This window comes from Pogoniulus pusillus, chromosome 9 (genome assembly GCF_015220805.1).
Source record: "Pogoniulus pusillus isolate bPogPus1 chromosome 9, bPogPus1.pri, whole genome shotgun sequence".
Classification (NCBI taxonomy): Eukaryota; Metazoa; Chordata; class Aves; order Piciformes; family Lybiidae; genus Pogoniulus; species Pogoniulus pusillus.
Window position 1 is genome coordinate 579,768 of NC_087272.1, and position 16,184 is coordinate 595,951.

At 42.5% G+C, this 16,184-nt stretch overlaps 1 protein-coding gene across 1 annotated transcript in view; it reads left to right on the forward strand.

The window, feature by feature from the left end:
• Window positions 1–16,184, forward strand: part of CCSER1 (coiled-coil serine rich protein 1) — a 982,230-nt gene that overhangs the window by 213,119 nt on the left and 752,927 nt on the right. The window contains exon 6 of the mRNA XM_064148336.1: window positions 5,177–5,297. Coding sequence (XP_064004406.1) covers window positions 5,177–5,297 — 121 coding nt within the window. The remainder of the gene's footprint in view (window positions 1–5,176; window positions 5,298–16,184) is intronic.

Consider the following 16,184-nt stretch of genomic DNA (forward strand, 5'->3'; position numbering starts at 1 on the left):
GTTTTTCTGGGACTGGGAGAAAAAGGATGGAGCTGAAATCCTACACTTGACTGTGCTGAAGCGTTTCATGCAAGTGATGTCTGGTGTTGATGAAAAGGCAGATTTGGACAGTGGGCTTTTTCTTCTGAGCTCTCTGAGTGGACTGAGAATATCAGAGGATGTGTCCATGTAGTAAGGAACATTGTGGCTAACCACAGTTCTTACTGGAGGCAGCAAAATTCATAGATGGCTTTTCATGACCCTCTCTTAGGAACTATTTCTAGCATCAGCAGCTTCCCTGGGGAAAATAGCTTGAGTTACTTGTTTTAAATGTTCCTTTTCCATTCCTCAGCTCTTCACTTGTCCTCAAAATCATACTAATCTACTAAAGAAATCTACAGTAGATACTTTTTTGTTTCTGTGTTTGGCTTTTGTGTTGTTTTTTCTTTCAGCAAAATCTCTGTCTCACAGTAAGAGTCCTTTGATCTCTGATTCTCTTATCTGAAGAACTTGTATATTGGTTCCATATCTTGCAGCTTTTCTTGTCCTTTGTGCAGAGGGTCACATTTAGGAACCAGTGTGTCAATATGTAAATGGCTGCACTGAGAATTGCCACTCTGGAGTAATTAAAACATATCTTCCGGCCTTCAGTAGTAGAGGAGTTAATTCTTGGGATCCAGATGTTGCTCCCCCATGCTTCAGCCCCTGTTTCGCACAGTCACAGGTAATGGGAAAGGATTGAGAGCCTTCCATGTTCCTGGCTGGTTGCCTGGGCTTTTTTACCAAGGCAGAAGGTTTTTTCCTATAAACCAGCAGTTGTTTCCAGACATGATCTGTCTCTTGAATGCTGACAGCTGATTATTTTAAACTTTACAGGCATAAGTGTCAATACTTCAAATTGTCACAATAAATGCCCAGCTTTTGTAAATTCAGAAAGTACTTCACTGTTTTTCTCTCCCTTACGCTTTGTTGCACACTGCATATGAATATTTCCCTTCTGTTTAAGCAGATAGTAGTTGCTGCTAATTTCATCTACCCATCACTTCAGTCTTGTGTCAAGGGACACTCTTTTTTTGATAGTAAATGGTGATGACCAGATTTTCTGTTTCCTCTATTAAAAAGAAGGGAAAAGATTATACAATGAACAGTGTGTGAAACAGACACTGTAAGTGACACCCCTAGAGCTTAAAAATCTTTTTATTCTCCAGAAAGATGCAGCATACTCAGTAGCTGTTGAAGGCTTCCTACTGTCCTACTGGTTAGGTAATGAAAGGCTTTTCACTGGTTGGTTTGAGGTAAACTGTTTAATTATTCTCACTGTTTTTTGAAAGAAGAAACAAAAGAGGGGGAAGCTTTAATTTTATTTCTTTTTTTTTACCCTTCAGATGCAGATATCTGTTTTGATAGTGAATAATGTTCTGGGGCTGCTTAAACCAAGGAGGGTAAATCCAAGCCAGCACTCCTAGTGATAGATAGATGGGGTACTTTTGAAACACTTGGCAATGGAAGTAAACAAACTGCATGCATCATTGGAGTGGAAACTGGAGAGTCTGGGGAGAAATTATGCAAATTCAAAACCAGTACAGATCTTTGCAATAGTATTATGTGGAGTTTGTTTCCTCCTGTAGAGTTTTTCTTTATGTATTATGTATATATACATCTATGCTCCTATAAATTATATATTTGGTATGCAGTGCCTTTTATTTTACTAAGAGAAGTTTCTGTAGTGATAATAGATGGTGAAGATGTTCCTCCAATTGTATTATTTCACTGCAGTTCACATAATGGCTGAATTGTGGGTAATGATGGTACAATGGTACTGAAAAATATCATCTTGGTTGCATGCACAGAACTCTTTTTCAGAAGGAATTCACTATGCAGCACATTTTGAGACACTAAATATTAGTCTCATAAAGAAATTGCTACAGATAGTATAAAATGAGCTGATTGTTTCTCTTGATGCTGACACCTTGTGCAGTTTTATCCACACCTCTGAAAGGGTGCAACAGGCATGACAACGAACCTCTGCCTACAACAGGCTTAGAGTTTGTGTGCCCTTGTGCAAGAGCAGCAGAGAGACAAGGCAGCTTGCTCCATTGGAGAAGTGCATGTGGTGTGGCATGAATTCAGGAAGATTTTCGGCACTGTCTGCCATAAGATCCTCATAGACAAGCTGTTGATGGATGGGAGGATGAGCAGACAGCTGCATTGAAAACTGTCTGGATGACTGGGCCCAGTGGGTGGTGAGCATGGAATTGACTTGCAGGCTCCTGTTGGGAATAATGCAGTAGGCTGGGGCAGCTGTTTACTGTGATATCTTTTCCAAACACCAGCTCTGATGGCTGAAAATTCTGCTTTTCTCTGTTTTCCTTTCCAAGTTGTGTATTAAGGCTAAATTTGTGAAACTGTTTGAAATTCTGATTGTCTAATAATTGGTAAAATATTTTGAAGACTTAAGAGATTTGGATTCTTGAAGAGTGTATGTGGTCATGACTAATGAGCCTTTTTGGGTGTAATGCAAGCCACCCACAGATGAAAAATGAAGGAGTAGAAAAGAAGCCACACTTATGAGAAGTTCAAAGTGTAGAATCAAAAGTCTCCTTAAGTAAAACACTACACATCCCCATTAGTGTTGAAGCTGAGAGGCCACCTTCAAGCACATTCTCATTTTCATAATTCAAGTTATGAACAGATAATAAGAGGATACACTCCAGTAGGTGAAAATTACTTGCTGCTTTGCTGTCGCTCTTTTGTGACATTTTAGTTAATTATACTGTTCCATAATGACTTATGGCTGTGTTCAGAGACTTGAGATGAGGAGGAATTGTGGTGGTTTTTAAAAGCCAGACCAAAGAGTATTTCTGTCTAGAGCAGGAGGATAAGAAATTCTCTGAGCTCAGATGAGTGGATGAGCACCAGGTTTGTCCGCAGCTGTAAATTAGGAAATGATGCAACTCCCCTATTAGCATTTGTTCTTAAACAAAAGCAATTTCACTGTTTCAAGCATCTGTGAAACTTCTGTAAAGGACACAAGCAGAGTCATCTTTGTTACTTGTGATTTCCTATTTACATCCTTCTATACTGCTCTGACAGACAGTGGCTGATCAAGGGAAAGTCCTACACTGTGGGGCTTCCACAGTCACCAGACCTTTACAAAATTCTAAGGTAACAACTAGACACTGAAGTGCTACCACAGGGATTTTAAAGGAAAATAAGTACTTCATCAATTACTCTCCATGTCTCTTCTTCCTCTTCCCTTTCCCTTTTCCTCTTTCTCCCTTTCCCCCTTCCCCCTCCGCTACTACCTATGGCAGTACAGCAAGTTCTCTTTGTGTATGATAGTGTTCAGGAGATGAGTGTCTGTGATAGTGACAAAGTTTTGAGTAGCTCTGGTTCCAAAGAAGAATGAAGGTAGAGTTTCAGTACTGGTCATCCTCTGTCTTGATGTCTTAGCATAACATGCACATTAGTACATTAGTATTTAAAAACACAAGCATAAGCAGTGCTGGAGAGCATCAAAGGCATGCAACGTTAACTACACGTGCTCCACATAGGAACGTTCTTGCTGTCACAGTCTGCCTGTGCTCAGGCCATTTGTGCTGCTTGCTGAATGGCTCAGGATTGCTCAGAAAACAGAAAGACCTTTGCACTTTTATGATCTTTGCAGAAAAATTTAACCCTTTGCTCAGGCGTTCTTTAAAATATGTTCTCTAGCTGCCTTAAAACATCACTTGTGCCTCTGAATGTATCTTGTTGATGTGGGATGAATTCATGCTAACCTAATCTGAGTGCTCAAGGTAAAACACCTCAGTTGGTTGCTCTTGACATGGTGAAGGCAACATGGGCAAGGTTTTACACTGGCTTTGCTCCTTTTAGAGGAGCAGAAACTATGCCAAAGATACGTTGTCTGTGAGCAGTAAGGAGACAGATGACTGTGGAGGGTGGAAGGTAGGAATGTCTTTAGAAACAAGGTCAAAGATCCCAGCTGACACAAGCCTCCATAAATGCATGTAAAATTATTCCTTTCTGATTGTGAATTGCTAAGACTCAGTCACCATCCTCCTGTGTTGCTGGCTGTGTATGTGCATGGTGCACTCTGTGTTATACATAGAGAACCCCAGGCGGATTTCTGCTGCAACCTTAGATCATCTCATTTCTTCCTGTATCATGTGTATATGATATGCAATAGTACCATCAAGGTATAATGTCAGAAGCTGCTATGCTTTGTTCAGTGCAACCAGTTCATAATTCCAGCTTGTGTCTGGCTCATAAAAGTACAGTTTAGCTGTAAAGGAAATCTATACCTTCAAAATCAGTAAGAGTGGTGACTGCTAAATTACTGATGACCCTTGCACTGTATCATGTGTGTAACTCTTAACAAATACAGTTGTCTCTTTAGAGGTCAGGAACCTTTGAGTATTCACTTATTAGTGCTAATTGAGCCAGATGCTCATGAGAAATACATGATCATTCTTCCAGCTGTAAATATGACCTGTCATATGATCCAGCACAGTAACTGTCCCAGGTTGAGGCTATAGGGTTAAAAAAAAATCTGGGGACTAGAAGATTGTTATTCAATCCCATAATTCTGCTAATAAATTTTTTTAACCCTGTAGCCTCAACCTGGGACAGTAACATACAGAGAATTTATATTAACAGAAAACATGCATCCATACATCAGCATGAATCAGTACATCAGCTGTCAGTCCTAGACCATCTGAATAAATGTGCCCTGTTGGAAAGAGGTGAGGTGAATGGTTGAACTTAAATTAGTAATCAGATTCTCTCTATTTTCATGTGGAGACTGATGTTTTGGAAGGTGGGAGGTTTGTTTTCACTTTGTAATGCAAAAGGAAGAAGCCAGACTTATTTTGTTGTCATCTACAGCAATATTAGTCCTTTTAGGACTTCAGACACACCAATGAGCTTGAGCACGCTGACATCAGATACTGCTCTAGGTAAAACTTAGTGAGTCATGAGGTGGGTATGAGCTTATAGCAAGAACAAGTGTCAAGCAAGTCCTTTAGGCAGGTCAAAAAACAGTGGTGTTTTCATTGCAGGTGACTACAGTCAAGTCTGATCAATCATTTGTGCTTTTGCTTATCCCGTCATGACCTGATTATTTTTTCCCCCTTTAAGCATTTAAGCTGCAAGCTGAATTCCCTCTTTAATGCTGAAATCTTTTTTGTCTTTACAGTTTGCCGGGAAGACTCCTACCAGTCGATAGTCTCATGTGCTGCTCTAGTGCTAACCCCTGTAGAGCCATCAGTGGATACCAGGAAAAAAGACCAGGCAGTATTGCCTGATGTGTCTAAACAGTGAGTTATTCAAATGCCATGATCTTCTACAAACACAGTGTGAATGCTAGGCCAGATTCTCCCCTATGGATGTGCATTTGTAACTCCATTCTGTCTCATGGCTGGCTACATAGGCCTTTCCAACAGCAGTAGTTGGCCTAAGTCTAGGCTACTGCTTTTATCTTCACTAGTCTACTTTTTTTCCCCTTTTTTCCTTTCCAAGGCTTTTGGTGATGAGCTGTGTGGAGATAAAGAGCATTTATACTCTGAGAAATTGTTTTTGTAACAGGCTTACAAGGCAATCCTTTTTGTCCTGTCATTCTTGTCCACTTTTCCTATCCACTTGTTGATTTGTAGGATAAACATGATTTCTGAGTGCTCTGTTCACCTGAGGTACTGCAGGAGTTTCAAGTGACTCTTTCACTGGTGTGTTAAGTGTAGTGGTGGTCTTCCAAGGAAGTTCTCTTCTGTTTGATATCTTGCATTGGGTAAGACTCCTAACTGCAGCATGCACAGTAACATTTGTCTTGCAGTACCAGGCAAGAAGATTGTTTCTTGAGTCCTTGGAGAATGAAAAAGGCCTTTTTTTATAAAAAAAAACCCCAAACAACCACCCAAAACCAACAAAAAATACTTTATGACAACACAAACTTGGGGCCTTTGCATTTTGAAGCATGGGACGTAATGAGAAACATGACAAATCATAATGTAACACCATTATTAGTCCCTACCATTTATGTTTAATCTTATGTTTCTCTGGGTATATAAAAACTGAGTTTTGAACTTGTCTGTAAAGTCCTGGCTTGCATACTGTAAGAAAATGAAAGCATTCCCCCACTCCTCTAGCCCCTAAAAAACCCCAAACCTCTGAAGCATCACCAGTAGATTAGGTGAGACGAGGTTAGTTCGGATGTGACCTTCATTACTGATCTGTGCTCTAAGTTTGTGTCTGACAAACTCACTTCATGTAGTCTGCCTGTGCTTAAAGTTTACCACGGCATATTGCTTATCATCTAGGTGCTACTGCAATGATTTCATACTTGAAATGTAGTTAGCATCTCTTTTATGTCGTGTTTCCCTCATCTGGCTGTCTGACTACCAGAGGACTAGAAAGGCAATGGCCTGTGAAATACTGTGCTGAAGTACAGAATAGTTTGTGTGGTTAGTTCGAAGAGCAGAGTGCAGTTCTACCTTCTGTTCACTAGAAGGCAAGCCTATGCCTGCACCATTTGATTGACTTTCAGCAGTTCATGATCCCTTATGAATTCCAAGCAGGAAAACTCCTGTATCTCTTCAGCATTAATTGTACCACCTCCTAGATGAGTGGCAATAACGAATCTATTAGACTGCTTTCTGGTGTGCTTGGAGTTGAAGGTTTTTTGCGCTGACTAGTGATATTTTCTGAGCACACAGGCTTAAATCATGCTTATATTAAGCACTCGGAGGTCTCAGAAGCATGCTCTAACCTCTGCTGCTTTTCTAGTTTTCATGTCTGAAAATAGGGCTTCTGGCTCTGGATTTGATTTGAATAGAAATAAGTTTGTGCTTGAACAGATGTATTTGATCTTTAAACCACCTTTTCTTAGGAATACGCTGGAAATGAAACAATCGACTTTCTGGAAGACTTTTCTGTGTTGGTAGAATATGAATTCAGTAAATGTTGGGGACTGGCTGAAAAGTAGGAGGCATGAGCCCGTAGAATCTTGTACAATCAAGCCTTGGATGTGAGGTCTGAGCATTGGAACTGCAGTAAACCACAGCACTGTGTGTGAAGAAGCTCAGAGGAATTTGTCTTTGAGCCTTCTGATAAACAGGTTCTGTGGGACTGTGTCCAGAGTAGGAGGGAAACAGGAGGGATATGCAAATTCCAGTATCTAGGTGCACTAAATGCTTTTGCAGTAACCAAAAGGATTATGCATATTCAAATATTTAGATGTGCCAAATGCTAGTGAACAGTACCACATTGCATGCTGTGTGTGCTCACTTTTCTCACCCTAACTGCAAAGTATGTGCTTTGTAACTTGAAGCCTGATGCTCTCAATAAGGATTGGATTGCTTGGATAGCATAGCTCATATTGAGCCGTCTCCTTGCTTTCCCATTCCCTTCCACAAGTCAATATTGTAGAAACCTGCTAAATCATTGCAGAGCAATAGAAGCTTTAAGAGAATCTCAAGCACTGTGAAACACACTTTTCACCTTAGTTCATCCTATGCTGGCTACAGGTAGATCGTTTTGCTTGTCTCCAGTTTTAATGGAAACAAATTGTATCTCAGCTCCTCTGTCTAAATATCCTAGTGTCATTTATCTCCAGTGTAAACACCAAACCAGAGGAAGTCTTTAGCACGTGTTGAATTGAATTGATTTGCGTGCAGAGTCCATGTGTGGACCGGTGAAGTATAATTGCCGGTGGTCACATTTACCTCTATGGGAAATAATATCAAGCTTCATTTTGATGCTTACATTTGTGGTCTTGAATAACTTTGGCTTATCAGTCCCAAAATGGTGCATATGACTGAGTGATGGCCAGTTACTGCTCTCTGGGCTTGGGACAGAGAGTGTTTAGAATAATGAATAAGAAGCAATGGATGGAAGCTGCAGCACGGGAGATTCCCTCTCAACACAAGGGGGAACTTCTTCACTATAAAGGTCAGAGAGCACTGAGAGAGGCTGTGGAGTCTCCTTCTCTGGAGACTTTCAAGGCCTGCCTGTTTCTGTGTGACCTGAGCGTGATTGTGTGGTCCTGCTCTGGCAGGAGAGTTGAACTCAGTCATCTCTTTGGGTCCCTTCCAACCCCTGACATCCTGTGGCCCTGTGACCCTGTGATGAGGAAGCAAAGTTTTATCCAAAACATAAAATAAATAGTGATTATAATGAGATGTTGCAAATAACTGAAAATGCTTACATTGTAACCTTCAATGCAATTTGTGTGAGTTTTGATCAGTGGAGTTACATTGTCCTGCAAGGAAACTCTTTAGTAGCTTTTAAATAATGTACTGTATTTGTTTAATGTAATTTTATTGTAAACAGGAAAGAATTGTGCCAGAACTGGTAGCAAGAAAGCTTCACCGTTCTTCAAAGTGACAGGGATTAGATGTTACCAGCACTGGAGGAGTAAAAGGCCAGGTTTTTTCCCTCTCCATTTTTTGATTGGAAGCTCAAAACGTTTAATCAAGAAGCAATTCCTTAGTGTGTGTGCACACTGGGCAAAACCCCTGCCTCTGTCATTCAGTGGCAATGCTCTTGTGTGATACTTCAAAAACAAGCAGACAGGGCTCCGGCCAAGCAAACTTATCTTTTGCAACCTGGAGCTGACATCGTGTCATAAGAAGCATGAGAGAACCTGTTTGGGGAAGCTGTAGCACATGCAGGGGAAGATGAAGTCCTTGCTAGGTGCTTTGGGTTTTTGTTGCCTTGAAGGCTGGCACAGTACAAAGGAGTCAGCTGCTCTTCTCTAAATGCATATTTTGGCACAAGTAGTTTCCTGTATTTTATAGAACAAAGCACAAAACTTTTTTTCTATACTTTGCAAATAATAATTTCAGTGCTTAGCTGGCAAGAGCATGAGCACCCCTTTGTAGCTTTTGTCTTTCTGCTCCACAACAGACTATGATGCAGAGTAACACACAGCCTGAGTGTCAGTGTGACTCCAGGGTGGAACCTAATAAATGTGAGCTCTACTTTGCTTTGTCCTCTGGGCCCTTCACTTTGTCTAGGAAATTGCTTTAACTTTGTTTTATTTGTGTTTTAGCCCTGGCTGGGAAGAATTAACTCCATCTCAGCCAGGCCAAATACATCTGTAGAAATACAAGGCTTGAAAACTTTATGCTGTCTTAACAGTTCAAGTTAGTAAGGCTACTTTGCATTGCTTGTAGTGCTCAGTCAGTCACTTGTTCACCAAGGTGCCCAGATGCTGAAAGATTATTTCATTTCAAGTAGTGTATTCTGTTTGTGTAGTCCCAATTTTAGTCCTTCCTGTTGAAATTCCAATGTAAATTAATCAGCTGTTGGGACAGAGCAGTACCGAGAGGATTCTCTCTCCAGTTTTGAGTTTCTTACAGGGGAGCATGGGCAAGGAGACCCCACGCTCAGGGAACTCAGAGTTGTGGTTTCAAACAACTTGGCTTGGGCTTCTCTGGCCAAAAGGACAGCTGAAAGCTCACACTACAAGGGGCTGCATGGAAAAACTGTTTTAGACACCCAAGGCTGTTTAAATTGTAGCTTTCAACCACACTTACCTGAGCAAGGCCCTTATGCATGAACTCATTTTGAAGTACATGAGAAGATTCTTTGGAGTCACAGTGACTAGCTGGGTGCTTACGGGGGGGAAGCAGGGTGGTAAGGGGGAAAAATACAGCTTTAATGCCATTCTGTTCTGCAGGGTTTAGTACAGATCCTCAGCTGGGCATCTAGAAAGTTTTTGGTGCATATATATCCTATATTTGCTAGGTGCCAGTACACTGCTGGAATGGTCAAAAACTTAGGAGCTTTTTTTCTCTCTGAAGCCTTCAAGTTCTAAAAATGTACCTGTTCTACAGGAAAACACTGGTAATCCTTCCTGGCTTCCAGCCTTGCCTAATTCCTTCCAGAATCAGTTGAAATTGATTGTATATTCCTCTTCATTTATTTCAATTTCAGGTATTATTTTCCTTTTTTTTTCCCCCCTCTCTCTCTCCAATTTTTTTGGTGCTTTAGTAAATCTCTCTTTTTTTTTTTTTTCCCTTTTCCCTCAGAGGAACAGTGCTGTTGCTTTACCTCTGCAATTTTTAATGTCTCTTTGTTATGGCATGAAGTCTGGCCTCTACTGCATCCAGTTTGCCAGGTGGTTTGTGTCTGGCAGTCTGTATGAGGAAGAATGTTTTGGTAGTGTGTAAAATGAACACTTTTTAACTCCTTTGGACAAACTTATAAAAAATGATTAAGCTGTTTCAGTGTCCTGGAGAAGTGGGATGGTGGGACTGTGAACCTCTGTGTCCCTCTGGGTGATGTGGAGAGCATACTGCTGCCCCGTGTTGCTCTAACTCAGCTGCAAAGCAAAACACAGGTCAGCTGAATTACAGTGTGCGTCCCAGCATAGCATTTTAGTAATGGGTAAGAGTTAGAGGAAGTACAGTTTGTGTCTATGTCTTTAAAGCACATACTCTGAGTGAATATGGGCAAATGCACATACACCATTAGAATTGCTTCCTGCACTAGTAGGAATCAAATATGTTTTCTTAGGGGCCAAATACATATCCAGAATTGCCCAGCACACATGAATACTGGAGGCTGTCCTTGGGGAAACAGCCAAACCCGAGTCTCTAGAGTGTGCAGGCCAGAATGCTAAGGCATGCACATGTGTGTCCAGCTACCACCCACCCTCTCCACGGGCTGCTTCTTCCACTTCATTATGCCATGTCTGCTCACAGCACCCCTGAGGAGCACAACCATCCCTCCTTGCTGCTCCTTGCAGGACCCTGCAGCCCCCTCCCTTATGGTACTTTGCTGGCAGGTATGTGGTTCTTCTGTGCAGATTTAAGGATGGCTAAAACACACCAATGTGTCTCACATGGTAAGAAATTTTGATGCTGTCTCCTTTGCACATCTGCCATGGGTGCTTCCTGTCTCTCAATGGACAGGAGTGGGTATTTCCAATGAGGAGCATAACCTACATTTCATGTGACAGGCCACCAGCACAGGCTGGAAAAGGCAGTAGATGTGTTTGGGGAGGTAATTTCCATAGTAGAGTAGGATCAGACCCTAGTGTACCCATGTTAAATACACCTGTTAGCTGGAATATGAAACGTATGAACTCATTATATCTTAGTGACAGATGTCAGTTCTTTGACAAAGTTATGCTTAATGAAATAAAGATGGTTTTGCTTTTTTAAAAGCCAATCTCTTCATTGAAAAAATACTTTTGTGCTGGCAAGAAAATCATTTAAAACGTGTAACTCTGGCTATCATTATGCAAATGATTAGTAGATGCTCCAAATGTAATCAGGGTAACAAATAAGAGATTAACTCTTGCTTTAAAAGGTGATGCTTAGCTGCTACATTTAATTAAACCTCAGTTTTGATTATTCTGATTCCCTGTCCCTCTGCAATAAAAGAGAGGAAGAACAAACCATAGCCCATGGCCATACCAATTCTCTGGTCTTCCTGTACATCCTATATTGCTTTCTGCACATAATGGGAAAATGAGTTACTGTGCTGTGCTCCTGCCTTCTCTGAAATGGGAAACCTTTCAGAAAATAGGAGAAATACAATATTTACACTTCTTTTATTGCCTGCTATTTCCTAACCCTAACTAGCTGAAACTCCTGCCTGACACTGCCTCGTGTCTAAGCTGCTTATATTGGTAACCTCTTTCTGCTCACTTTGGGGAAAAAATAAACCAGACTCTGATGCTTCTACTTTTGTTCCCCATGTCTGGCCACTGCAAAAATGAGAATGATTTTATACAAATACTTAGAACTGTTTTGCAAAGGAAGTATAATTCTATAGTAAAGAAGAAAATGTGGTGGGGAATGGAGTTAAGTCTGTGTGATGGTTTGGATGTACCCCGCCCCCCACACATTAGAAATACCCAACTAGTCTCAGCCTGCTCTGGGAATATAAATGAAGCTATTTATTTACAGCTGGCACAATATACAAGCAGATAGTTACAGTATATACAGTTACAGACAGAATTACACAAGGTAAAAGTAATACAGAAACACAACTCCCCTCCCAGAAACCTGAGTCCCCAGGAGGGGCTCTCAACCACCCCTGCACCTTCCCCCTGCCCCTCTCAACCTTACCCCAATCCTAAAGGGGAATAGAGGTTCAGCCAAGGGGTTAAGAAGCAAAGGTGAGTGGCAGTGAGGTTAGGGAGCTGCAACTCAGTCAAAGCCCAGCCCGAGAGTGAGACAAAATGGTGAGAATGTTATCTAATGTTTACTTTCTTCTTCAGCAAGACTCTGAGGGCAGTAGACATCACCATTGCTTTCCTTTCACAGCCTATGACCTACTTTTTCTCACCAAAACATTCTACCCTGCTTCAAACTAGCACAGTCTGTCTGTCAGTCACCAGTGGTGTCCCCCAGGGTTCAGTGCTGGGGCCTGTCCTCTTCAACAGCTTTATCAATGACCTGGGTGAGGGCACTGAGGCAGCCTCAGTAAGTTTGCAGATGGCACCAAGCTGGGTGGCTGTGTCCATCTGTTAGAGGGCAGGGAGGCTTTGCAGCAGGACCTGGACAGGTCAGACCCATGGGCCACAGCTCATTGTGTGAAGTTCAACAAGGCCAAGGGCAGGTCCTGCATCTGGAGAGCCACGGACCTGGGGATGTGTAGTTGGAAAGCTGTGATTCAGAGAGGGAGCTGGGGGTTCTGGTTGACAGTGGATTAAATATGAGCCAGCAGTGCCCAGGTGGCCAAGAAAGCCAACGGCATCTTGGCTTGGATCAGGAGCAGGGTGGGCAGCAGGGACAGAAGAGGATCATCCCCCTGTGCTGAGCATTGGGGAGGCCACACCTTGAGTGATGTGTTCAGCTCTGGGCCCCTCACTGCAGGAAGGACACTGAGGGGCTGCAGCCTGTCCAGAGCAGGGCAGTGAGGCTGGAGAAGGGCCTGAAGCAGCTGGGCGTGAGGAGCAGCTGAGGGAGCTGGGGGTGTGGAGGCTGGAGGAGGCTGAGGGCAGAGCTCATTGCTCTACAGCTCCCTGAAGGGAGGTTGGAGCGAGGAGGGGACAGCCTCTGCTCCTTGGTAGCAAGGGACAGGAGCAGAGGAGATGGTTCCAAGCTGCAGTAGGGGAGGTTCAGGCTGGATGCTAGGAGCCAGTCCTTCCCAGAGAGGGCTCTCAACCACTGGAACGGTCTGCCCAGTGCAGAGCTGGATTGTCAGTCCCTGGAGGTGTTTAAGCAGCCTGTGGAGCTGGCACTTAGGGTTTAGTGCTGATCTGTGAGTGCTGAGTGGAAAGGTGGACTGGATGAGCTTGGGGGTCTCTTCCAGCAAGATGCTTTCTGTACATTTTCTGCTACAGAATGGGAGCATCATTAGCTCTCATGTTCCTTCGGAGCTCCAGCAACCAGCAATTTCTGGGAAAGATTGTCAGGAAAATAAGTTACATAAATATCCAAACATCTTAGGCAATCATTACTAACCAAAGGATTAAGAATTGATGTGTGGTTGAATTTGGTCTTTAGCTACAAATGTTGAACAAACTGATTTTTGAGAGTCACTAATTGTAATTCTAAGTGCTTGATGTTTTCAGTATTTTGCAGTTCAAGTTCTCTCTTTTGCTGTGTGGTGGTGTGAGGTGCAGGAGACAGAGAAGTGATGGCAATTATTGGTGTGCAGATTTTGTCTGTGGCCCTGCCAAGACAGCTCTGATCCTTTGCAAATACAGTCATTGTTTGGAAAGCTTCCTCTTCCTCCTGAGACTTTGTTTCTAATGGACAACTGACTGTGAGCGTTTTAGTCGTTGCCCTTAAGGTATTAGTGTTAATGAATGGCACTTCATGAAAAGGTACAGGGGTGAAATGGTGACAAAGGTGCCTAATGAGGTGACTTTGAAGCAAAGCACGGAGGATCAAGAACACGATGGCATTTATGAGCTGAGATAGTTGCAATTCAAAATAAGACTCTACTGCATTGTATCACTGTGTAGGTAATCTTTGTTAATTAAAAAAAGAAGAAAAGGACACAAACATGTGCAGGCGTAATTGAGCTTTGCTCAAAATGGGTGTGCCTGAGCGGGAGGAGAATTGGCACAGGCTGCTTGGAGTACAAGTGGCCGCTGGAGTTGGCTTTGGCAGAGGCTGTGACCAACGCTGACTGAATGCATTAGATGATACAAACTAAGGGCTATGGGCAGTGTAACTGTATCAGCAGCTGCTTCTTAAGCCGACCCAAAGTTATTACAGGTAAAACATTGTCGCCAAATCGCAGGCACATTTAGAAAACGGCTCTGGGTTAGCCCAAGGCATGAACAAAAACCCCCTTTGTTCCCTTCACATCTCGAGATGGATATACCTTCAGGATACCATCAGTGTCATTCTGCTTTTGGCCAGCTCTCTGGCAAGAGGCTCCTGGAGGGTAAGAGTATCCATTTCTCTATCAGACGTCAGAAAAGTTTTTTTAAAATCCAAAATGAAATTAAACCCCGTGCATTCCATTCATCCTCTTTTTCTTTGTTCTCTGTGAACCATCATGGTCTCCTCTGGACAGGTCTGCAGTGGTTGCAGCTTTACTCCTCTGATTTACTTGTCCTTCGTGTCTAGAAGTTTCACAAACAGAAAGACACCAGGAGAAGCAATGTTGTAGTATTTAATTTAGGCTCTAATTTGAAAAGATGCCAGTTGCCACCAGATAGATCTATAAAGTCAAGTGCTTAATAGGCACTTGGTTCAAGAGTAGAAACGATATCTAGTAGAAATGGTATCTAGAAATGGTATTGTAGTGCTGTAGCTGGGTGTTGATAACACAGCAGCGTTTTTGCTACTGCTAAGCCAAGCACCCAGGCTGTGCTTTTCCAGCATTTCCCTCTCAGGAGTACGCTGCAGGGCAGCCAGGACCTTGTGAAGAGACACAGCCAGGCCAGCTAAGCCAATATGACCAAAGGGGAACTCCATGCCTTATGATGTCAGCTCAGCTAAGTGAAAGAAGGCAGTGTAGGGACATTGATTGCTGTGTCTGCTCTTTGGAGCAGCTCCTACACGTAGAGCCCTGCTTGTGTTTTGCATTATCAAATTGCTTCTCTTTAACTGTGGGCATTTGATTATATTTTCCCTGTCCTATGTCTATCTGAGAAGGGGAGAGAGAGAGCATCTTCAGCAGACATCCGTCCCCCAGCCAGGGCCAAAGCACACCAGTGCTGCAGTTGGGAAGGCAATGTCAAAGGCTATTGTTAACCGCAGTGCCTGAATCTGCCTAGTGAGCATTCAGAATTGCAGTGGGGCTTCAGCCACAGGACCTACTTTTGGAATACATAGAGCACAGGGAGAAGTCTCATTAAATTGCAAAGGGGAGAAAGAGAGAAGTGCTAGCTGTGTATTAGCTTTTCTTGTAGGCTAGTAGGCTGTAGGTAGCATGTCTGATATCTTGCAGATACAGAAGTTATATTGCTGTAAAGCTAGGACAAATGTATTTGTTAAACTTGACTTCTTTGACTCAAGCTTGCATAACATCGAGTAGAAGTGCTTAGTGTTAGGTAACCTCTCCTGAAACAGAATTATCCTTTCTGCTGTGTAAAAGCATTGGTTGTTGCTAAACCGTAATTAAAGTTCTGTTTGAGCCGTGGCCAGTGGCTGTGTTTTCACCAGGAGATGAAGGCAGGCTTGGGTTTGTACTTTTGCAGAAACATCAATTTGAGTTAGCGTTTTCCAAGTGCTAAAGAGGCAGAGGGAAGGGAGTGAGGTGGTAGTGAAGGAGAAGGGACCAAGGGGTAATTTATTTTGCAGTTCCCGGGGCTATGGTGTTTGCATTGAAGTACAACTTCAGTTCTTACAAATCAGATTTCAAAGCACAATTGCAGCTCAAATATAAAAATTAATCAGCTATGTTATTACTTGTGAACAATTAAAGCATCATAAACTGGGGAACAAATGTGAAGGAAATATGCTTGGCTATGTAATGCTAGGATTTTGAAGTACTTAATTTGGATAGACAGATGCATTGCAGATTAAAACTGGATCAAATACATAGCAGAGATGTACTGGTTTCACATTCATAGGAAGTTTTAATAGTACCTCTGAAGCATAGCAAAGAACAGCACTGCTGCTGTCACTGGAAGGCTGGGAGAAGGAGGGAAATACTGGGTAGATCGGCCTTGATGCTGTGGTGTTTTATAGCTCGTTGTGTGCTTCCACTTAAAACATTATCAGGTGGGGGGTGGGAGGGTGGGGGGTTGTTTCTTTTTTAAATCTTGCCAGCAAGAAAAGCAAGTGTTG